Below are 24,751 nucleotides of genomic sequence, written 5' to 3'. Positions count from 1 at the left end.
ATGCACAAAAAAGTCTCTTGGACCCCCCCTCCAAACCCAACAGGAAGTCCGCCATTTTGAAATTTCTGTTAATTTTTGGCGATTTGTGACCCTCCTGCAAAACTTTTCACGCCTCACATACTTCATGCAATTGAGCTGAAATTCACTGTGTCCACTCAGGACACCACAGGGAATAGACGCATTCCAAAACTCTTACAAAAGTCTTACGGTGTGGTGGGGGCGTGGCCTCAAAGTTGACCATTCGCCATTACAAAGGAAGTCCCTGTATTTTTTGCCCTAATGTGTAGCCCCGCTGGCCAGTTTGACACAGGTTCATGAAAATTAGCACACATGTGTATCACCCCAAGACGCACAAAAAAGTCTCTTGGACCCCGCCTCCAAACCCAACAGGAAGTCCGCCATTTTGACTTTTGTGGCAATTGTTTGCCTATTTTTGACCCTGCTTCAAAACTTTTCACGCCTCACATACTTCATGCAATTGAGCTGAAATTCACTGTGTCTACTCAGGACACCATAGGGAATAGATGCATTCCAAAACTCTTTCAAAAGTATTACCGTGTGGCGGGGGAGTGGCCTCAAAGTTGACCGTTCGCCATTACAAAGGAACTCGCTCTATTCTATGTAGTACTACCCATATACTTCATGCAATGTGGACAAAATCTTACAGTACTGCTATGGACCCGAGTCTGAACAAATATATATGCTAATGGGATGATACGGTCATAGCGCCACCTACTGGTAGCAGGAAAGTTTGGTTGTAAACATGTGTTTGTTGTATATCCGTGGAAATGAGAGGAGGAGAGCATAGGACAGGAGAGTATAGGAGACGAGAGCATAGGAGAGAAGACAGCGATGGCCCGGCGGATCGCAAGGTGCGCGAGGGCCCGCAATGCTGCTTGCAGCTTTAATTTTTTTTTTTTCTTTCCCCCCCTTATATCGCATTTTTGGGGGCCTTAACATGCCCAAAAACTCACCAAACTTGGTAGAAAAATTCATTTGCCCGAAAAATTTTGAAATTTGCTGACGTTTGAAACGCACATAGGAAAATGACTCTATAGCGCCCCCAACGTGTAGCCCCTCTGGCCAGTTTGACACAGGATTATGAAAATTGGCACACATATGTATCACCTCAAGACGCACAAAAAAGTCTCTTGGACCCCCCCTCCAAACCCAACAGGAAGTCCGCCATTTGAAGGTTTGTGGCCATTTTTGGCGATGTGTGACCCTGCTGCCAAACTTTTCACGCCTCGCATACTTCATCGGATTGAGCTGAAATTCGCCGTGTCCACTCAGGACACCATAGGGAATAGACGCATTCCAAAACTCTTACAAAAGTCTGACGGTGTGGCCGGGGCGTGGCCTCAAAGTTTGACCATTTCTGAGGACACAGAAAGTCTCTATAACTTCTTCGTTTTCTGTCCGATCTGTACGAAATGTCACATGTATGATCAGAGTCTGACCCTAAACACATCTATACAACAATATTGAGGCTTTGACAGAGCGCCACCTACTGGCTACACAAAATGTTGTGTTTTCATGGGTTTTTCTGCCTGCCCCCCTGGCCTGTTTTGAGTAGGGTCATGAAAATTGGTACACATGTGTATCACCCCAAGATGCACAAAAAAGTCTCTTGGACCCCCCCTCCAAACCCAACAGGAAGTCCGCAATTTTGAAATTTCTGTTAATTTTTGGCGATTTGTGACCCTCCTACAAAACTTTTCACGCCTCGCATACTTCATCCAAATGAGCTAAAACTCACTGTGTCCACTCAGGACACCATAGGGAATAGACGCATTCCAAAACTCTTACAAAAGTATTACGGTGTGGTGGGGGCGTGGCCTCAAAGTTGACCATTCGCCATTACAAAGGAACTCACTGTATTTTTTGCCCTAACGCGTAGCCCCGCTGGCCAGTTTGTCACAGGATCATGAAAATTAGCACACATGTGTATCACTCCAAGACGCACAAAAAAGTCTCTTGGACCCCCCCTCCAAACCCAACAGGAAGTCCGCCATTTTGACTTATGTGGCCATTTTTTGCTTATTTGTGACCCTGCATCAAAACTTTTCACGCCTCGCATACTTCATGAAATTGAGCTGAAATTCACTGTGTCCACAATTTGGACAAAATCTTACAGTACCCAAGTCTGAACAGATATATATGCTAATAGGATGATACGGCCATAGTGCCACCTACTGGCAGCAGGAAATTTGTCTTTTAAATATGTTTTTGTTCTACGTCTCTGGAAATGAGAGGAGAGGAGAGCATAGGACAGGAGAGTATAGGAGAGGAAACTGTGATGGCCCCATGGATCGCAAGGTGCGCGAGGGCCCACAATACTGCTTGCAGCTTTAATTTTATCATTATTTTTTTTATATGTTTTCATTATAATTATTTTTATCGCCACCATTTTGACAGACGCTCTCCTCTGTGCGCCGTGTTTCTCCTTCCAGGAGCTGTTTGCCAGCTGCATCTGAAGAAGCTCTTGGCTTCTCCACATTCATCACGCCCACAATAAATTTCGACCAATCACCACATGGTTGACGCACAGCCTTCAGAGAAAAAGTTCTGCCCGGGCCATGTGCACAAGAGTGCTGCACGGTCCGAGATAAAAAATGACGTTTTGTGGGCGTAACGTCTGCAGGGGGGAGGGAGTTCTCTGTTCTCGCGGAGTATGGATCCAGCTTTAACCAGAAAACACAGGAGGAAGTAAGCATTGCAGCAGACATTTTGCTTCAAGTGAAAACTACCCAGAATTCAGTGCAATGGGGGTCTGAAAGCTCTAGACGACCTGGTGCGAACAGAAAGAGGAACAAAGCCCCTAACAAATCTGAACTGGACCAAAAAGGTAACCCGGTCCTCTGTAATAAACTCACAGTGTGAACACAAAAAGTACTGAGACCTTTTTTTGCTGGTCCACTTTTTGTTTCACTTAAAGAGGACTGGGATTGGTTCTTTTAAAGGGACCAGGTGTGAAAACCCCCTTAGTGTTACAGGAAAAACATCAAATGCAAATACATGTAAAATACAAATATTTCAAATAGTAAAGCTGTGTTAGAACTACAGATCTGCACTTGTGAGATCAGACAGCTCATCAGCACCACTTTCAGATGCAACTAAAAGTTTTAGCCTATTCAAACTGCAAAATAAAGTTACACACACATGCACGTCTCTTACCTTTACAGCTACTAGCATCCTGTCCTTGGTAGGACTCAAGTTGTAACATTCAGCTAAAAAGACCTTTCCAAAGGCTCCTTCTCCAAGTTCCCTCTTCAAAATAATGTCTCGCCTCTTGATATGCTGAACAACTGGCAGAGAGGACAAAGACAGGAAGGGACTGAGTTAAAACCCATATGTGTAAGGATGTAGACCTTAGAATGCATTGTCTTTACTCACAGGTGGTTGGTTTGTTGCAGTTGTGTCCATGCCTGAAATACTGTGGGTTCTCTATGACAGGGATTCTGGTCATTCCAATCACCACTGCATCTGACCCAGCATCTAGGGTACAGGGGCTGATAATGCCATGGTTCACATGATGAAGTGGGCTAGCAGAGTCTTCTTCACCACTGATGACTGCTACTGGTCCTAGATACACACAGGTATGTTTTAAGACTAATCACATAACTCTTTATCTTAACCCCAACCTCCCAAGTCGCTTCAGTTAAAAACTCTAATTTAATGCAGTCCAGAGTACATCCCCAGTAGTGTCATCCCGACACTTAAATGGTATAAATCTCACTGCATTTACCATTGTACCTAATGGCATATAACCATGTAAAAAGCTTCTTGTGTGGGTGTTATGACCCAGTCAATGCTTTATTTTATTTTATTTTATTTTTTTTAATGCAAGCCCATTATAGATTAAACTCCCAGTCTTTAAAACTCTTTTGACTTTTTTACTCTATACTTTTTATTTATTTATTTTCAACAATTACAAAAGCAACTGTTTTTTTCTGTTTTGCAATAGTTAATTCAATTCTCCTGTTAGCATACACACACCTATGGCTTAATTAATGATAGAGAACAGTCATGTTTAACTGTTTGAGAGTTGATTGAACTGTTCTGTAATTGCACTCAGATTAAGTTTTTAATAAAGTCTCACTATAATTATACAGTGCAAAAATATTGTGCTAATCTTTTGGTTGTTGCTTTGATATAACCACTGTCAAGGTGCCTTGACAAAAAAATACCTTGACAACTGATAGCATTAAAAACTGGAGGTGATAACCGAAGCAGCCTTTGGTAAATAAACATCATATACTGTGCTAATAATTTAGTATTTATTTGGCCAGCAGTCCATCACCACTGAAACCTTTAAGCTTGTGTTTTGAGAGCAAATAGAGGCACTAATCCACTGCCTTCTTACCTTTCATGCCAAATTTGGATCGTCTGCCATACTTGTTAATGAGAAGAAAGAGAACCACCAGCATTACACAGGCAAACCCTGCCAGGCCTACTGCTATGGAGACCTGCAGAAAAGGTACACAAACCACACGGTCACACAGGTTGTGAGGTTTTATTTAAAATCACTGACATTGTGTTGTTTAAATGATATATTAGGATTTAATAATTATGGGTGTGACCACTTTGGGTGACAGGCCTTTGGCTTTATGAGTTTGAGTTCAGATGGATTATGACGCTGCTCAAAATCACTCTTCAGAAATTTAAGTGTGACATCACAACTTCGTGTTCTTCCTGTTCTTCATACACGCTATTCTCATCCATATGGTGTAAAGTTTTTGAAACATCAGGTCAACATTTAATATTTTAGCCACTTACCCCAAATGTCTCATCCATAGGTTTGTGCGTTTCTGCAGTTGGCGTTACTAGTAGAAACAAAAAGATTCAGTTTAAAGATCAGTTCAACACAAACTATGGAACTACATAAATAACCACCAGAAAATACAACAAAGACCTGCAGACACAACACCATAAATTAAGTAGTCCTCTAATAACTCCTGGCCATATGAAAATAGAATTTAAAGGAATAATAATTTGCTTTTACTACAGACTAGCTGCATCTGTAATCATTCTCTCATACACACATTATTTTCAATAATAAATTCATAGTCTTAAACAATACTCTCTACACTTGCAATCATACTTTCTTGGATTTTGGTCTAAATTGATATGATAGCAGGAAACAGTTGCTGTAGAGTTGTTGACTGCACATCCATCACGTCCATGATGCCAGTCTCCATTTACATGATAAAATGTTTGGTGCTGCTTTCAGCGCTTTTGTCACTGGTATAACATCACTGGGCAACAGAGTAAAGAAGTTTGAGAAACTGAGATCTGGTGTGGAGGCCATTAGAGTACAGTGAGCAAAGAAAGAAGTTTGAAATGATTCAGCCTGTGTAATTGTGTGAAAGTGTGTTATTCAGCAGGTTTTTTTGTGAGCATCATGCTGCCATCTTGATCTACCAGTCATAGTAAATAATAAATAACTGACTGTTTTGATGAACCAGACAATACAATAATAGGTTTCAAAACACTTACCATAATCATAATCCATTTCCATGTCTGTGAGAGAAGGAAACATAATGTATAACATGCTGTACAGAAAGGTGAGGTCCATACAGTGCTCATCATCACAATAGAGGAGAGTAAAAATCACATCAAGGTAATAGACTATGATGGTGTAAAGTGTGTAAAAAAAACAACAAATTAGCACTATGACAAGATCATCACATCATGTACTTTTATTTTACCCTTGTATTCTCTACATCATATTGACACTGACACCAAATCAGGGTTTTATTTCACAACCTGAGGGAAAGAGTTGGGATCCTTTTTCTGACCACACTGAACAGGCACTAAACTTTGTTGCGCATCAACAATGTAGCAAAGAGATACAAAACAATAGCAAGGTGAAAAAGAAACATCTAGATATGTATATCATATTTCCCATTGCTATAGTATGTCCAAGATGTTAATCACTGAAACGGATCAGGCCAGGTGTTTTCTACAGTATGCACCAGTTGTTGTTTTTTACAGCATGTGTCTTACTGCTTACCTTTAAAGGGCTCATTGAGGAAATGCCCATACACAGAACTAGTGGCTACACCCAAGTAGTTGGTGGCCTCTAAAGTGTAGTTGCCATTATTGTGGTGTGTAGGGTTTTTAAAGGTTAGACAGCCCTCTATGTCGTCCTGGTAAATATCCATATCAGGGCGCACATACTCGCTGTGGGATATTTCCTAAATGGGAATGGAAGAACAAATGAAGAATTTAATTTATACACTGTGTTATTGTTATTTACAAACAAAACATTTCACTTGCTTAGAGTGATCATGCATCAAGATAAGAATATGTCATTAAAAAAATGTTAGCTTAGGCAGGTGACTTCAAAGGTTGCCTTCAACATCGGAGCTGGCCAACCTTTTCCAGGCCCATGCCAGTAAGTGAAATAAAGACTTGCATGACAGAACCAACACTGAAGCCCCTAAACATCAGTTCACCCTGCTTCAAATGGAGAGCCAGGTCCTTTACTTTCACACTTCCACGATAGAGGCTTCATAAAGACAAATGAATGATTAATAGGACCAGTGACTTCTCTCTCCTTGTATCATATAAATTGATGCTAACATGCTTTCTCCAGATGTGTGTATTTGACCTCATTCTAGATTTTCATGCACCGAGTGGTGCGAAGACCCTATTGTAATTGTAGTGTTTATTAGGGCCCGAGCATGAAACATGCGAGAGCCCTATTGAAATGCAAGCATTTATTAGGGCCTGAGCATGAAATGTGCGAGAGCCCGATTGAAATGCAAGCGGTTATTAGGGCCCGAGCACGAAACGTGCAAGAGCCCTATTGAAATGCAAGGAATTATTAGGGCCCAAGCACCGAGTGGTGTGAAGGCCCTATTGTAATTGTAGTGTTTTTTATTAGGGCCCGAGCACCGAGTGGTGTGAAGGCCTTATTATAATTGTAGTGTTATTATTGTTATTATTATTAGGGCCCGAGCATGAAAAGTGCGAGAGCCCTATTGTAATGCAAGGAGTTATTATTCCCTATTCTCCTTCTGCCCCCCTGAATGTGCTCAAAAACTCACCAAATTTGGCACAAAATTGTCCCCCCGGCGAAAATCGCGACTTGACACTGTCGCTATTGGCGGGCGTGGCCGCATGGCTCTGCAGTGTGAAAATATTCACTGCAACTTCTACAGACTTGAAACTCAGTACATTGATGTATCACCTCGTGACAAGAAAAAAAGCCTCCTGGACGAAAATTCCACGACGTACAGGAAGTCCACCATTTTTAAAAACCCATGCTATGTTCCAATTTGCACTCCCTGCAGTTTTGCGAACTCCTCCTAGGGGAATTGCTTGATACGGCAGAAAATTGGTGCGCTTGCCCTTAAGGGGTTAGGGACCAAAAGTTATCAAAAATGCAGCACTTGACCATCATACGGTCTGGCTGTGGCACCACCACAAATTTGACCCTTCGCCAAAACACAGAAAATTGATGTATTTGTGGCTGTATCTCCCACATACTTCATCCTATGTAGGTGAGAAAAATCAGGCATGTTGAGCCTGTACTTCTGAACAGATTGATATGCTAATGTAATGATACTCTCATAGCTTCACCTACTGGCAGTATGAATTGTGTTCAGGCTGATTTCTATGTTCCACACCTCGTATTTGAACTCCTCCTCCTAGGGAAATACTCTGACAGACCTGAGATTTTGTCACATGTTTCTGAAGACATGGCTGAAATTGAAATTTTAAAATACCCCTCTCCATAGGGGTTTTTTTTAGAGTAGGAAGACAAAAATCGGCACACATACAGAACCCTTCCAGACGCACATAAAAGTCTCTTGCACCATTGATCTAGACCACACAGGAAGTCGGCCATTTTGATTATGGCGGTCAAATTTCAGCGATTTCCACCTTTGGAATTGCGGATAAACTCCTCCTAGGGATTTCGCCCGAATGACCTGATATTCGGTGGATGTGACCTAAAGGACCTGCTGATCAAAAGTTATCAAAAGCTTTTCTCTAACTTAAAGGGCGGGGCCTCTGTGGCTCGCCAAAATCTGGACACGATTCATGATTTCACCATTAAAGTTCGAATGGCTCTCACGCCCACATACTTGCTCCAAACAGCTTCAAACTTTCTGCACATGGTCAGAGCCCCACTCATGGAGACACCTGTGAGGTTTCCTGTATCATGCTGCCCGTGACAGTGGCGGCTGTCGAACCGTCGCCATCAAACATCAACTGCTTATAACTTTGCCGTACATCATCCTAACGTCCTCAAATTTTTTTCATGTCATAAAGCTGGATCCATACTCCACGAGAACAGAGAACAGAGAACTCGCTCCACGGGTGGTAAGAGTAAAAAAAATAGTTTGTTTTGGCACAGAGGTACCATACTCCGCGAGACTTGTGTGTGCAGAACTCCTCATACGGCCCTCCTACGCAGCGCACGTCACACACAAAAGGTTGACAATGAAATTGTATTACAAATTGTGAGTACAGTCGTGGTTACCTGGCCTAACGAGCTGATAATGCTCAGGGACGTGGGCATATAGCATGAGAATAGATAGAAGATCAGTGTAGCTGTGAACGTGTGGATGACTGTCTGCAATAATACATCCTGTCTCCCGGTGTCTCATGTGCGTCCAGCCGCTGTAATGCCGTGATCAATACTGGGACTAGTTTTTATCGCCACCTTTTGGACAGACACTCTCCTCTGTGCTCCGTGTTTCTCCTTCCAGGAGCTGTTTGCCAGCTGCTCATCTAAACTGTCCATCGTCGCTGTACTACCTCCTTCTGCCTGTGTGTTCTGCACCTGAAGAAGCTCTTGCGCTTCTCCACATTCATCACGCCCACAATAAATTCCGACCAATCACAGCATGGTTGACGCACAGCCTTGAGAGAAAAAGTTCTGCCCGGGCCCTGTGTCCGAGAGCGCTGCACAACGGTCCGAGAGAAAAATGACGTCATTTTGTAGGCGTAATGTCGGCAGGGGGAAGGGAGTTCTCTGTTCTCGTGGAGTATTGATCCAGCTTAACGGTCCGTTCCCGGACATATGTCTGCATGCTCATGAGTCACCTGCACAGCGCCACCTACAAGAAACTGGAAGTAACTGCTTTTTGACAATTTTTATGTATGAATCAAATGTTTTTGGAGGTTTGATGCACAGACAGGTCTCCACTATTCTCATGGTGTCTGGCTCCACCCAGTGGACACATAGGGTATTGCAGCTGATATAACTCCACCACGGATGCTCCTAAAATCCTCAGATTTTTTACATGAAATACAGACCCGACCATGTGTGGACATCTGTGGACAGTGCCACCAACTGTAAACGGGAGGTTACTGCATACTAACAATTTTTACATATATTGACAGAGTTGTTGCACTGACATGTCTCTGCTCCTGCCTGCTGCTTTTTTCCCCACCGCTGGTAAAATCGCTGCAGCTCGTGGGGGGAGCGGGGGAGGGAAGGGACGGCGTGATGGGGAGGGGGCGGTCGCACAGAGTGTGAGGGCCCGATCATCGCTGCTTGCAGCTTTAATTTTTTAAATTATTATTTTATTGTAAATTTCTCTTACAACATTGTGTCTTTTGGCTTGAACACTGATATTTGTGCATAAATATGCACATAACATTCTCCTTACAATGTAATGTACAATATATAATAATAATAATAATATATAACATCAATCAATAACAGTTTCAGTAAAAAAACAGCATAAGTTTAATAAATCCAAAGACAGTCAACCTTATCTTTATAGAACCATCTTAACGTTGGGTGGGGCGATCCACGAACAGTAAACTCTATGCAGGTGTCATGGCGGCGCTCTGGCTCCTTTAGCTTCACAATGGTTGGAGGAACTAAAGGACAAAAGAGAAGGAGGAGATGAAGAGTGTTCACTTTGTGGTTAAACACAGAAAGATGTTCTGCTTTACTCGACACTTCTGATATGACCCTGCCTTACTCGTAGTAAAACATATTGAATGACTTTGAATGACACATAATGAATTGTTAAAAGAAGACATCAGAAGGCAGCCTTACAGTTATTTGCTCAATTTCAGGTGGTGCTATGTTGGTAAAAGGCAACATTTTGGAATCAGAGTTTGTGCAGTCAAGCTTGAGAGGTAACGCTGCATCATTACTTTTTGTGAGAGTTGAACAGTGAGGGTGAGAGTGTTTGTTTGATAAAAACAAGTGTGACAGCATGGTCATAACAGTATTAGTTGTTCTGAATGTTCCAGAGCAGAAAACTGCCAAAACATCTGGTTTTATAGAGGTCTGCACACCTGCTGCAGCTCAACTAATTCAATCCTAGTAGTAAGAGGGGACGCAGTATAGAACTTTTTGTTTTCTTTCGGCAATTGTAGAATGACAAAAGTTGTTGTTGTTTGAAGTTTATTTGCCTAATACTAGCACCTGTTCTTCACATCCACTCCTTACAACATTAGTGCAATTGTCAGTTGTCAGGTTTATCAGATACATTTCTAGGTGTGGCTTTGTTGTAATAGTAATATAAGTAATATAAGTAATGTAAATGGATGTAAACTTTACTAATAAACAGACTAATACCTGTTTAGTTCTGTTTACGTCCTAGTCATCTTTCTGCTCTGATATTTATATATACCGTATTTTCGTGACCATAAGGCGCACCGTATTATAAGGCGCAGTCTCAATTACAGGGTCTATTTCTGTATTCGACACATACATAAGGCGCACCATATTATAAGGCGCACGCTATGCTAAAACATACCAGTACGTAAATAAAACGGGAGCAAAACAGTGAGTTAAGTCGAACTTTATTGTTATGAAGGAACGACTTTGTATATAGTTCGATTACTTGCTGCATATAGCGCTATAGCGTGCAATAATTATATAATACAGATGCAGCTGATTGGTTTGTTACTCACATGTTATTCTATATAACAATTTGAAATGTGTATGTACAATTTTCTGTTTTGCATGCCGGGCCTGTGTGGTGTCTGAGCTGTCTTAGCTTTAAAAACAGAGAGTTACGCTGCATTGCAGAAGTGAAAACATAGGAAACCGCTCCGTATCCTCCGCAAGCCGCTCACATCTCTATCAGCAGTGATTCAGTAAAAACTGGCTGGATATCAGTAAGGAGAGCCGGCGGCATGACGCAGCTCTCGACGGTGGCAGCGACAGAGAAACAGCGTGTGTGTTTCTATGGGCAGAATAGTGGCTGCTGCTCAATGCCTGTTGTGATTCGAACTTTATGTTCACACCATCTTCGGATATACGTTGTCCCGCATTTTAATCAGATGCACCACAGTGATTCCTAATTCATCATTTATTACAACAATGTACAATAAACAGGAAACAACTGCGCAAGTTCAAACCTGCCAGCTTTCCTCTCATCACTGTCAGAGTCACACTCACTGTCGTTGCCAGCTGGCTGTTCGGAAATTATGCCGGCTTTCAAAAGCTCGGACAACAGTCAATGCAGAAACATTAGTCCACGCATCCACAATCCATTCACATATGCTGACGTAACTCGCCTGGCGCTGCCTCCCAGTAAAGCTGTGCTCGCCGTCTGCCATCCATCGCTCCCACACCACTCACAACTTTACTTTAAACGCCCTGTTTACGCCGATGTCCAGCGGTTGGAGTTCTTTTGTTAACCGTCCCGGGATTACGGCAAGCTCTGAATTCATCTGCTTCGTCGGTCGCTACATCGGCGGTGAGACGGGCGCACGCGGAGTCGCAGATCAGCAGCGAGGGTGATGCATGAAAAAATCCATCCGGTCTCTTTACATAAATCTCCCTGAGCCATGCTCTCATTTTCTCCTCCTCCATCCAGCCCTTTAGATCGGCCTTCACGATGACTCCGGATGGAAACTTTTCTTTAGGCAGCGTCTTCCTCTTAAATATCACCATAGGTGGAAGTTTCTGTCAATTACCATGGCAACCGAGAACAACAGTGAGCGCTGACTTCTCGTGCCCCGTGGTCTGTATTGATACCGTGCTGGTCCCCGTTTTCTCCACAGTTTGGTTCACGGGGATGTCGAAAGTGAGGGAGACCTCATCTATGTTGGTGATGTGGCTGGGCTGGATGTTTTTGCTGGCATCTTGTCACTGCAGTAGGCGCGGAAGCTGGCCAGCTTTTCTTAGTACTCCGCTGGAAGTTGCTGCGCCTGTACCGTAGCGTTCAGCTGATTGGTGAATTGCTGCCAGCGTACGTAGTGTACGTATTACGTAGTATCCATCTGATTGGTTCATCACTGCCAGTGTACGTAATGTACGTATGACATAGTGTTCAGCCGATTGGTGAATTGCTGCCAGCGTACGTAGTTTACGTATCACGTCCCTGTGTCTGGTACTCAACCCATACATAAGGCGCACCAGATTATTAGGTGCACGGCTGACTTTTGAGAAAATTTTAGACTTTTAGGTGCACCTTATAGTCATGAAAATATATATATATTACATATTTTTTATATTTCTGTTATAGATATTTAATTAAAGTACTACATCACAGTAGTACTTTACTCATTTCTAAATGCACCAAATCTCTTCAGTAAATAGCATGGCCTGTCATCCTTTTCAAACCTTCCTTCACCATCTGCACCGCCCTCTCTGCCAACCCATTTAAGGCTGGATGAAAAGGAGCTGTCCGGATATGTTGGATGCCATTTTTGTGCATAAATTCACCTAACAGCTCACTGGTGAATGTTGGACCATTATCAGTGACCAGTGTGTCTCGCAAACCATGAACAGCAAACACTTGATCTTTTCAATGGTTGTGAGGGCTGTGATATTGTTCATGATATCGGTTTCAATCCTTTTAGAATGTGCATCCACCATTATAAGAAACATGTGCCCCCTAAAAGGCCCAGCAAAATCCAAATGCAATCTAGACCAGGGGTGGTCTAAACCTGTAAAAACCTGTAATTCACGCCGTAACTGCTGGGGGCTGGCTCCAGGCAGGAGTTTGTACAGTGGAGCTAAAACTCTTTAAGAGGTCTGGCAGAAATTTCCCATAATAGTTGACCAAGATCAAAAATGATCTGAGTTCAGCGACACACTTAGGGCTTGGGGCCTCTTTGATAACTCTCACCTTATCTTCTACCAGGCAGAGCCCCTCAGCTGCGATCCTATGCCCCAGGTAGGTCACACTCGATGCTAGGAACACACATTTGCTGCGTTTTAAGCGCAGCCCTGCTTCTAAGAACCTTTTCAAAACTTGCTCCAAGTAAGCCAGATGCTCTGACTCTGTGGCCCCTGTGATCAAAATATCCAGGTACACGGCCACATGTGGAATTCCCTGCAACAGAGTGTCCATTGTTCTTTGAAGATGGCGGGACTGGACGCCGCTCCAAACACCAGGCGATTGTATTTAAACTGTCCTCTGTGTGTGTTGATGGTGACACATTCTTTTGACTCCTCATCCAGCCTTGCTCATGTCCAACTTTGTGAACTGCTTACCCCCTGCCAGGGTTGCGAACAGGTCGTTTATGCGTGGCAATGGGTACTCTTCAAGCTTAGAGACACGAATTATAGTAAGCTTGTAGTCGCCACATATTACGTGCCATTTTGTCTTCTTTCAAAACAGAAACAATGGGTGCTACCCACCTCGAGAACTGAACAGGTACAATGATGCCCAGCTTCTGCAACTGTTCCAGCTCTTCTTCAACTTTGCCTTTCATGGCATAAGGCACTGACCTGGGCTTGAAAAATCTAGGAGTAGCTTCAGGGTCCCTTCAGTGTACCGCTGCAGAATATCCTCTGTTGTGCCTGCATATATTATTTCATGCCAGTTTAGTCGGATTTTGCGAAGCCAATCACAGCCCAACAGACTAGGACCACTGCCCTTAGCAACCACCAGCCTGGCTTTCGCCTTCTGACCCTCTGCTGAAATGTCCACATACAGCACCCCCAAATGAGGAATGGGCTGGCCTGTATAAGTCCTAAGCTTGTACTTTGATGGTCTGGGGGGAGGCAAGTTAGACCCCCATGTCTGTCTGTAGGTCTCCTCACTGATGACAGATGCAGTAGCCCCTGAATCAATCTAAAACTTAATATCTTTCCCTCTGACAGTGATAGTAGCATAATAGGGCTCCGGTGGATCCTCGTCCGTTTCCACCCTAAACATGGTATAGGAACATGTTATGGGTAACGTATTGCGTCACTTCCTGTTTCGACACTGTCCTGTTTGTTCGTTCACTTGGTGTGCGCTGTTGGTGCTACGGACTTTCTGCATTAGACATACACTCAACAAAAATATAAACGCAACACTTTTGTTTTTGCTCCCATGTTTCATGAGATGGACTTGAAGATCTAAACTTCATTCCAGATACACAATATTACCATTCCTCTCAAACATTGTTCACAAATCTGTCTAAATGTGTGATAGTGAGCACTTCTGCTTTGCTGAGATAATCCATCCCACCTCACAGGTGTGCCACATCAAGATGCTGATCTGACATCATGATTAGTGCACAGGTGTACCTCAAACTGCCCACAATAAAAGGCCACCCTGAAATGTGCAGTTTTGTCTCACAGCAAAATGCCACAGATGCCACAAGCATTGAGGGAGCGTGCAATTGGCATGCTGACAGCAGGAATGTCAACCAGATCTGTTGCTCGTGCATTGAATGTTCATTTCTCCACCATAAGCCGTCTCCAAAGGCGTTTCAGAGAATATGGCAGTACATCCAACCGGCCTCACAACCGCAGACCACGAGTAACCACACCAGCCCAGGACCTCCACATCCAGCAGGTTCACCTCCGAGATCGTCTGAGACCAGCCACTCAGACAGCTGCTGAAACAATTGGTTTGCATAACCAAACAATTTCTGCACAAACTGTCAGAAACCGTCTCAGGGAAGCTCAACTGCATGCTCGTCGTCCTCATCGGGGTCTTAACCTGACTCCAGATCGTCGCCGTAACAGACTTGAGTGGGCAAATGCTCACATTCGATGGCGTCTAGCACGTTGGAGAGGTGTTCTCTTCACGGATGAATCTCGGTTTACATTGTTCAGGGCAGATGGCAGACAGCGTGTGTGGCGTCGTGTGGGTGAGCGCTTTGCTGATGTCAATGTTGTGGATCGAGTGGCCCATGGTGGTGGTGGGGTCATGGTATGGGCAGGCATCTGTTATGGACGAAGAACACAGGTGCATTTTATTGATGGCATTTTGAATGCACAGAGATACCGTGATGAGATCCTGAGGCCCATTGTTGTGCCATACATCCATGAACATCACCTCATGTTTCAGCAAGATAATGCACGGCCCCATGTTGCAAGGATCTGTACACAATTCTTGGAAGCTGAAAATGTCCCAGTTCTTGCATGGCCAGCATACTCACCGGACATGTCACCCATTGAACATGTTTGGGATGTGCTTGACCGGCGTATACGACAGCGTGCACCAGTTCCCACTAATATCCAGCAACTTCGCACAGCCATTGAAGAGGAGTGGACCAACATTCCACAGGCAACAATAGACAATCTGATAAACTCTATGCGAAGAAGATGTGTTGCACTGCATGAGGCAAATGGTGGTCACACCAGATACTGACTGGTTCTGAGTCCCCAGACCGCCAATAAAGCAGAAACAAAATTTCAGGGTGGCCTTTTATTGTGGGCAGTTTAAGGTACACCTGTGCACTAATCATGATGTCAGATCAGCATCTTGATGTGGCACACCTGTGAGGTGGGATGGATTATCTCAGCAAAGCAGAAGTGCTCACTATCACACATTTAGACAGATTTGTGAACAATGTTTGAGAGGAATGGTAATATTGTGTATCTGGAATGAAGTTTAGATCTTCAAGTCCATCTCATGAAACATGGGAGCAAAAACAAAAGTGTTGCGTTTATATTTTTGTTGAGTGTAATTGTGTTACAGGTCATGGAGGAGGAGTGGCAGCAATCTACCGTTCCAGTCTTCGGATGAATCCTAAACCTAAGTCTACTCATACTTCTTTTGAGAGTCTCACTCTCAGCCTGTCTCACGGAAGCTGGAAGAAGTCTGAATTTGTTTTACTCGTCGTAGTGTATTGTCCACCTGCTGCTGCTTATTTAGAGTTCCTGCTGGAGTTTTCAGACTTCTTATCAAGTTTAGTGCTCAGCACAGATAAAGTCATTATAGTGGGTGACTTTAACATTGATATGGACGCCGTCTGAAGACTGCCTTCAACTCACTCTTGGATTCAGTTGGGTTCTCTCAGTTAGTAAATGAACCCACACACTGTCACAGTCACACCCTCGACCTGGTTCTCACCTACGGCCTGGAGGCTGAGAACCTGCTAGTGTGGTCTCAAAATCCTGTTCTTTCAGATCACTCATTAATAACCTTTGACTTCTCTCTTTCAGACCTACCAGCACCTGAGGAAAAGGTCTATTACAGCAGATGTACAGCAATCCTACCAGTACTCCCCACAGGTACCAACTTAAATATTACTCCTGCAGAACTGGACTGCTTTGTCAACAGCACTGCAGACACATTACACTCAGTCTTAAACAGGATTGCTCCACTGAAGAAGAAAACTACAAATCAGAAGAGGCTAGCTCCGTGGTATAACTCAAATATCCGATCACTGAAACGGACTACACGAAGGATGGAGAGGAAATGGCAGTCCTCTAAATCAGATGACACCCAGAGGGCCTGGAGAGACAGTTTGCTGAAGTATAAGAAGGCCCTTCGTAAAGCTAGGACAGCTAGGACATTCATCACTTATAGAAGAAAACAAGAACAACCCGCACTTTCTCTTTAACGCTGTAGCCAGGCTGACAAAGAGCCACAGCTCTGTAGAGCCTCGCATTCCTGCAGCTCTTAGTAGTGAAGACTTCATGAGCTTCTTCACCGATAAAATCACCACTATTAGAGGACTAATCAACCACAATCTCTCTGTGACCGCTGAGGATACACCTTCTGGAAACATATCCTGATCTAACTCTGGATTGCTTCATGCCCATCGGCCTCCCTGAGCTCACCACCAGCATCAGCAAGTCTAAACCTACTACCTGTCTTTTGGATCGGATCCCATCACGGCTCCTCAAGGATGCTATTCCTCTGATCGGAGACTCTATATTAGGACAGATCAACCTGTCTCTGGAAACAGGATATGTACCGCAGGCTTTTAAAACTGCTGTGATCATTCCGATACTTAAAAAACCTTCACTGGACCCGGACGTCTTAGGAAACTACAGACCAATCTCCAACCTCACCTTTATTTCAAAAATTCTCGAAAGAGCTGTTGTAAGTCAGCTAAATGACCACCTGCATAGGAACAGTCTGCTCGATGCTTTCCAGTCTGGATTCAGAGCCCATCACAGCACAGAAACAGCACTGCTTAAAGTCACTAATGACCTCCTCATGGCATCGGACCGTGGACTCGTCTCTGTACTCATTCTACTGGATCTCAGTGCTGCCTTTGACACAGTAGACCATCGCATCCTGCTACACAGATTAGAACACAAGATCAGGATTACAGGAACAGCACTGTGCTGGTTTAAATCATATTTATCTGACAGATTTCACTTTGTTCATGTTAATGATGTTTCCTCCACAGGTACAAGGGTTAATCACGGTGTTCCACAGGGTTCTGTGCTCGGACCGATCTTGTTCACCCTCTACATGCTCCCTCTAGGAAACATCATCCAGAAGCACGGCATAAACTTTCATTGTTATGCTGATGATACCCAGCTGTATTTATCCATGAAGCCTGAAGAAACGGAGCTGCTAGTCAGACTACAGGCATGTCTAAAGTACATAAAGGACTGGATGTCCTCCAACTTTTTACTATTAAACTCGGACAAGACTGAGGTAATTGTTTTTGGACCTAAACATCTCAGAACTAGTTTATCAGATAATACTTTCTCTCTGGATGGAATTACTCAGATCTCTGAGTGCAAGTTTACTTGTAGTTCTTAGGATTCATAAAAGTAGAATGGGAGGACGAGCTTTCAGCTATCAGGCACCGCTATTATGGAACCAGTTACCAATCTGGGTCCGAGAGGCAGGCACTGCCTCCACCTTTAAGACTAGACTTAAAAGTTTTCTGTTTAGTAAGGCGTACAGTTAGCCTTAGACCTAGTGTGTAGCACAGCTATGCTGCCCTAGGCCTACGCTGTCGGGAGGCACAAACATGATCCACTGAGCAGTTTCCCTCTCACCCTCTGACCTCTCCTCTACTCTCCTTAGTCTGGCTCATAATGGTAATATCGTCTCATAATCTGTGTTCACTAGCTTCCTCGTAGTTTTGTGCCTCGCTCTCGCTCTCTCTCTCTCTTTGCAGGTCTCAGGACCTGCATACTGACCTGCAGTCTGGCCCCTGATCTCGCCTGTGCTCATTGACTTCACTAGCCCCTGCTACTCATCTTTGCTTTGATTACTATCAAATTACTATTACTACTTATGGACTGACGATATATATAGATATACATTATAATATAATCACTGTTTCATCTTGCTTGTCATGTTTGCTCTGTACTGTATCATGTTTGCTGCATGTTTGCTCCTCTCTCTCTCTCTCTCTCTCTCTCTCCTTCATCCTGTCTGTCCTGTCTCCCTCTTCTTCTCCTCCTCTACCCGGCCGACTAGCAGCAGGACTGGTTCTCCCTTAAGTTGACAGGTCCTGCTCAAGGTTTCTTCCTCTTAAAGGGAGTTTTTCCTTGCCACAGTGCTCTTAGGGAGGTTCAGTTTCTGGGTCTCATGCTCTGATTGTAGTTTCTGTGAAGCGCTTTGAGACAATTTCTAAATTGTAAAACGAGCTATATAAATAAAACTGAATTGAATTGAATTGAATTGAATTGAACACTCTGCCTAGGTGGTGCGTGGCTACCTGAGACTGATTAGGTTTTCCCAGCCCTGGCTTCCCCCTCCCCTTGACCCTCTGCACTTTTTAGCTAAATGTCCTTTTTTGCTACAAGCATGGCAAACAGTGTCTTTAAATTTACAGTCATTAGCATAGTGAGCGCCACCACACCGAAAACGCTCCACTCGCTTTGCCTGATTACCAGTGTCTTTCTTAACTTGGTGCACTGCTGCTATCTGTGCACCTCCATTTCCTTTTTGGATATCTTTAGCATTGTTAGCAGCCATCTCCATACCTTGAGAAATCTCCAGTGCTTTCTTAAAAGTCAGTGGTGGGGTTTCCCCCATCAGGCGGCGCTGTATGGCATCATTATTAATACCACACACCAGTCTGTCAGGGAGCATATCATCCAACACTGTCCCAAAGTCACAATGCCCGGACAGCTGCCACAACTCGGCTACAAAGTTGGCTTGCAGCCGCTTAGCTCGCTAGCTAGCACTCTTCAGCCCAGCTGAGCTACTATTCAAAACAAACGGCCACCAACCGGTTCACCTCGTCGCCAAAAAGATGTGGTAACTTGTACACACAAGAATGAGAGGATCACGTAACTTGTTAATGATAACTTTATCTCAGTGCGAGGAGCCAGCATCACATTTGAGTGTATAACATCATAACCAGTGTTGGGAAGAATACTTTTCAGTTACTGAATACAGATTACATGCCCTAAAACGTAATTTGTAATGTATTTGCTGAAATGAACCAAAAACTTTAGCTTTGATCAAAGATGTTTTATTGACAGTAAGAGCTCTCACTCCAATGACTATTCACCGTCATACACACGTATATGACCACACAATGAGACAAGCGATCAGGAAAGTCAGACATCTGTAGTAAATACGATCTTTGTTGTAAGAAGACAAAGATTTTTTTACGTGACTTGTTTCATCCAGCAGAGTGAATAAACACTTAAAGTACCGTTGTGTAATCCGCTGATTTTAACAATGTAACTGTATTTTGATTATCATGTCTTTAGACTGTAACTGTAACAGAATACAGTTACTCATATTTTGTATTCCAATTACGTAATGTCGGTACATGTAATCCGTTACTCCCCAACACTGATCATAACAAAACTACAACAGAGCAGAAGAAGAGTTTTCCCAAAAACAACCACAGCAATAGTGACCCCTACAGGCCAGTTGACTATAACTCAATTACAACATACTGCATAATGTATAGTTTCGTTAAATTAATTAGCATGTAATCATTTTCTGGAAAAAGACAACCATGCATTAAACAATAGAAAAAAGATGTTTCCTATGATGTACAATAGATGTGGTCCCTTTTTAATTGCCGTATGGCAAGATAATTTATGAGGCCTGAACATAGTACTACACACTCCACCATCTCTCTATCTCTCTCTCTCTCTCTCTCTCTCTCTCACACACACACACACAGGGGCAGAGTGGGACAACTTTTCAGCCCGGGAGTTTAATGGCCAAGACTGGCCCATTATTCACCACATGAAAAATTAGGCAAAAATTTAGCATGTAATATAAATGTTTTATTACAGTACGAAAAATATTAATAAATAACAAATAAATCCTGGCCTGCTTTTTGTCCCTGTGCCTGTTTTTTACCCTGGGCTACTTTCTTTACATCTTTGTTATGTTAATGTATCAACACAATGAACTTTAAAAAGTCCTGAAAAACAACTTTTGTTAAATCTTTTTTACTCACCACCACTCCCACATTTAGCTGTGCCTGTTCCCTCCCTAATTTTGGTTTCATCAATATTGTCTGCCTGGCTTTGCTCCTCAGATGCTACATTCTTTACAGCACACCTATTATAGGCTACATTAAATTATATTTAATAATTTAATGTAATAATTTAATATTAATTATTATTATTTATTAATGTGTAACTTCATGTATTTATGCTAGTTTTAGTTAAATTATCAATTAGGCCTAACAATATGTGCCTTAAAAATCATCCACTCCACATTGTTTACAGTGGTCAGTATAAGACTAACAGGAGCGCTCTCTTCGGTCAGTGCCACTAGGAAACAACAAAGCAAATCATTACATACAGCAGTGCATTTTTAACCTTGCTTCACTGACAGTGTTGAACATTGTTATTGATTAGATTGATAATCTCACTTTTACTAATAGCGAGTCTTTTATTTCTTCTTTACGGTTAGGAAAAGGTTATGCAGGCTTAGACAATGTTAAACAAAGTCCCAAGTCTCCAATAACAAAACGTAAGTCAACACAAAGTGAGAGCACAGCTTTATTTAGGAGCATGTCTACTTACAGTGAACAGTTAGCTGAACAGAAGCGTTGGTCATGCCCACTATGTTGGTAGCAGTGCAAGTCAGCAGGAAGTTGTTGTCATCTCTGCTCACATTGACCAAAGTTATTTTGATGGAGTGAATAGTGTTGTTGTCGTAGACTCTCGCCTGGAGGGACAGTAGGATAAAATAAGCAACCATTAACCAATACGGACTGAACATGTGAGATAGTATTCATTAAAAGGAAGCAGTCAACTCAGGGTCTGTATATGTACATCTGTTAAATGTATTCAGTGCAGTGTTTATTTTGTGAGTCATTGTGTTATCTTTGTGCTCAGCATGTAGTAGTAATTTACCGAGCTGAACTGACCATCATGTTACTGTTAGGTTTTTAGTAAACGTGCTAACCGGCTCTTCACTTCACTTCACTTTGGATACTCCATCGTGCCCAAGAAAGAACTTTCTAAGACCCATGTTATGTTTTCAAAGACTGATCTGGTAGAGACGCAGGACATGACAGGTAGCTATTGAGGAATACCTGAGAATGAACTAAGAAGGGCAACAGCACTTTGCTCCCCAGACTCACACTCCAACTGAGCAAGCAACTGACTTTCGAAAACTCTTAAGCATTCTAATACATCACACTCTGGTAGTAATCTAATGTATTAGCAATTAAGATATATCATGTGTGTAATCATGTGTAAATGTTTATCAAAATGAATATTTTTACCTTTTCACACACTGACACTATTTGCCATTATCAATATGATATAATACCCTCTTCAATAAGAGGATTTTATGGTGGATTGTGAAAAAAAGATGACATGATGAAGGTGAGGTGAGTGAGGTAAATCAGTGTATATGTGTTTTGAAAAGACAATACTTCAGAGTCAGAAAATCATTTGAAATATTACCTAATGAAAAGACAAGGCTTATGCATTAAAAACAGGATTAACTAAATTTACAGTTTGTCCTAAAAAGCACACTCAATGACATTAAACACAATTTACAATAATAACTGTTCCCTTATGCAGTTTCTAACACTCACAAGTAGTGTGTGTGCCTGTGTGCCCTCCCTACCTCCTGTGCATTGATGGAGTGCAGGCCGTTAACAGGCCAGTCCACATCAGGTAATGGGGACCCAGAGCCATTACAGACTGCTGTTACTTGATCACCTTCAACAACTGTAAGATTGCTGTGGCTGACACTGATGTCCGGCAGGTCTAGAAAAGAAAGACAATAAACAAGTTCCAGGGCTTTGTTGTGTGTCTTGCTGCCTAACTTTCAGACTACAAAATGACACTAGTTACTAGTTACTTGAAATGATTTAGGTCTTCATTAAAAAACTATAATAGCAAAGGAATTAAGTTAAGAGAAAGGTAAAAGCACAGTCACTTTTAGTCTTCATCCAAGGTTAAGGTTAGACCCCTAATAAACAAAAGGACATAAGGCTGTGGGCTGGTTGACGTAAATGCTTGGAGCAGGATCTGCATTTACATTTCAACATCTTACTCTCTGGGGGTCCAGGGGTTTGAAGCTAGGATGTGAGCTGCAATATGCCATGGGATAGCAATTCAGCTCAGCGGTGTGTTTGGGGCAGCACCTATCGAAAACATTAAAAGCAAGAGGAGCTGGTGCTGGAACTTAAATGGTGTTGATGTCCTTGCTTTCTGCTTTGAGGTTATGGGGACTTGGCTAAACCCTGCCAGGCCTGTACTGTTTCCAGCACAGTCTGAAAAATCTGGTTATTTGAAATGTGCCAGTGTGCAGAATGCAGTCTGGGTCTATTTATTGACTCTCTACAGTGCTGGGGGTAAGGTCCAACTCCAGTCAAGCTTTTCATCACCTACCACAACTGCTGATGTTCATGTCCTGCAGGGGTATGGTCGTGTAGCCATCGATACAGTATAACTGTTGGCTGCTTAACCCTGCCTCCCCTCTTTGTTGCCATAGCTGTAGCCAGCGAATCTCACAGCCGCAGGAAAACATCACGTCCTCTAAATGTCTGTGAAAAAAAGAGCAATGACAATATTAGTAGTGTCATTATTTCAGATATATTCAACTTCAAACTTAAATCATTTGAAGGTACAAAGGTACAACGTTACAGCTCTAGCTTACAGCAAGCCCTGAAGGATTCCAACACTGAGATGCTCACCAGTAGGTTTTGGAATCCACAGAAAATAACAGATTGGTGATTATGTAACACTTGTGTGAATCATGATTTTATTCTGTTTCAGCCTAGTAACCACATGAAATACAACATGCACATCAGTCAGCAGAAAGCTGAAAAAAGCCTACTTGACATTGACTACAATACACAATACAAGGTTTATTTATATAGCACCATTCATACACAAGGCAATTTAAAGTGCTTTACAGAGGACATTAAAATCGCAGAATAAAAAGCAACATTTTAAAACATTTTAAATTAAGATGGACACAAATTAAAATTACAAAAAATGAGATAAATGCACTTAAGACAGCAGTCAATAAATAGCTAAGATTAATATATAAGAATTTAAGAAAACGATGTAGTAAATAGAAGTGTTTTCAGGCCTTAAATAAAGTGACTGTTTGAGCAGACCTCATGTATTCAGGAAGGTTGTTCCACAGGTGAGGGGATGAATAACTGAATCCTGCTTCACTCTGTTTGGTCCTGACCCTGGGTTTCACAGTAGGCCTGTCCCTGATGTTCTTAAGGGTCTGGATGCTTCATAGCAAAGCAATAACTCCATGATGTATTTTGGTCCAAGACCATTCAGTGCTTTGTAAAACAAGAGTAAAGTTTTGAAATGTATCCTTTGACTCACAGGAAGCCAGTGCAGTGATTTGAGGACCGGTGTAATGTGGTCCATTCCTGGTATTACTCAGAACTCTAGCAGCAGCATTTTGGATCAGCTCTGGACATATGGCCCAATAACTATGACTTACAGCTGGGAATATCAACATGCTGTCCCCTAAACACCACTGCGTTGTTTTAGTTAGTGCTGAACACTGCATACATCTCTTCTACTTTGTTTTTACTCATGTTGGGGTTAGACAATAAAAATAACTAGTTCAGGTTAGGCATTAAAAACATCTGGTAAGATCATGTTACGGGTTACACACATTAAACACATTCAAAAAGGAAAAATCTTTCCTTATGTCCCCGATATATATTCACTCACAATGGTGTTCTTTTCCCAACAACACACATAGATATAGGCTTAGTGGCAATTTCCATGAACTAAAAATATCAGCCTTATAGTAGGTTTTCCTGGTGAGGACACCAACCTACTTTTACTTTTAGACTATCATCCCTGTGATCAGATGACATCAGGCCTTATACATCATTATGCTCTGGTCAGGCGATCCAGCATAAACAATAACCAAATGTGGCATCTATTCATGAGAATGTGTTTTCATGAATGCACTCAGCATGCTGTTGCTTGTGCTGGTGTGAAACATTCACCACCATTGGCAGTGGCTGTTCTACATTGAATTACTCCCCCGGGTGAGACCCCCCCCCCCCAAAAAAAAAAAAAAAAAACAGGTCGAAAGAACCTTCCTGCTGCCAGTCGGCCGGGGAGAGGAGGAGAAGAAGAGGGAGACAGGACAGGGAGGATGAAGGAGAGAGAGAGGAACAAACATGTACAAACATTACAGAAAACAAACATGACAGGTTGCAAAATGGATAATATGATGATAAATGGTAT

The 24,751-nt window shown here is 42.6% G+C and overlaps 1 protein-coding gene across 2 annotated transcripts in view; it reads right to left on the bottom strand.

Annotated features, from left to right (window-relative positions):
• Window positions 1-24,751, bottom strand: part of LOC114452210 (NT-3 growth factor receptor-like) — an 86,404-nt gene that overhangs the window by 25,798 nt on the left and 35,855 nt on the right. For both annotated transcript variants that reach the window (XM_028431398.1, XM_028431399.1), the window contains exons 5-14: window positions 22,907-23,061; window positions 22,137-22,279; window positions 21,080-21,224; window positions 9,734-9,846; window positions 6,017-6,200; window positions 5,500-5,523; window positions 4,780-4,826; window positions 4,367-4,469; window positions 3,397-3,585; window positions 3,178-3,308 (exon numbers count right to left, since the gene is read on the bottom strand). In XM_028431398.1, coding sequence (XP_028287199.1) covers window positions 3,178-3,308; window positions 3,397-3,585; window positions 4,367-4,469; window positions 4,780-4,826; window positions 5,500-5,523; window positions 6,017-6,200; window positions 9,734-9,846; window positions 21,080-21,224; window positions 22,137-22,279; window positions 22,907-23,061 — 1,234 coding nt within the window. The remainder of the gene's footprint in view (window positions 1-3,177; window positions 3,309-3,396; window positions 3,586-4,366; window positions 4,470-4,779; window positions 4,827-5,499; window positions 5,524-6,016; window positions 6,201-9,733; window positions 9,847-21,079; window positions 21,225-22,136; window positions 22,280-22,906; window positions 23,062-24,751) is intronic.

This window comes from Parambassis ranga, chromosome 19 (genome assembly GCF_900634625.1).
Source record: "Parambassis ranga chromosome 19, fParRan2.1, whole genome shotgun sequence".
Taxonomy (NCBI): domain Eukaryota; kingdom Metazoa; phylum Chordata; class Actinopteri; family Ambassidae; genus Parambassis; species Parambassis ranga.
This window is presented reverse-complemented; position numbering and strand designations above follow the sequence as displayed.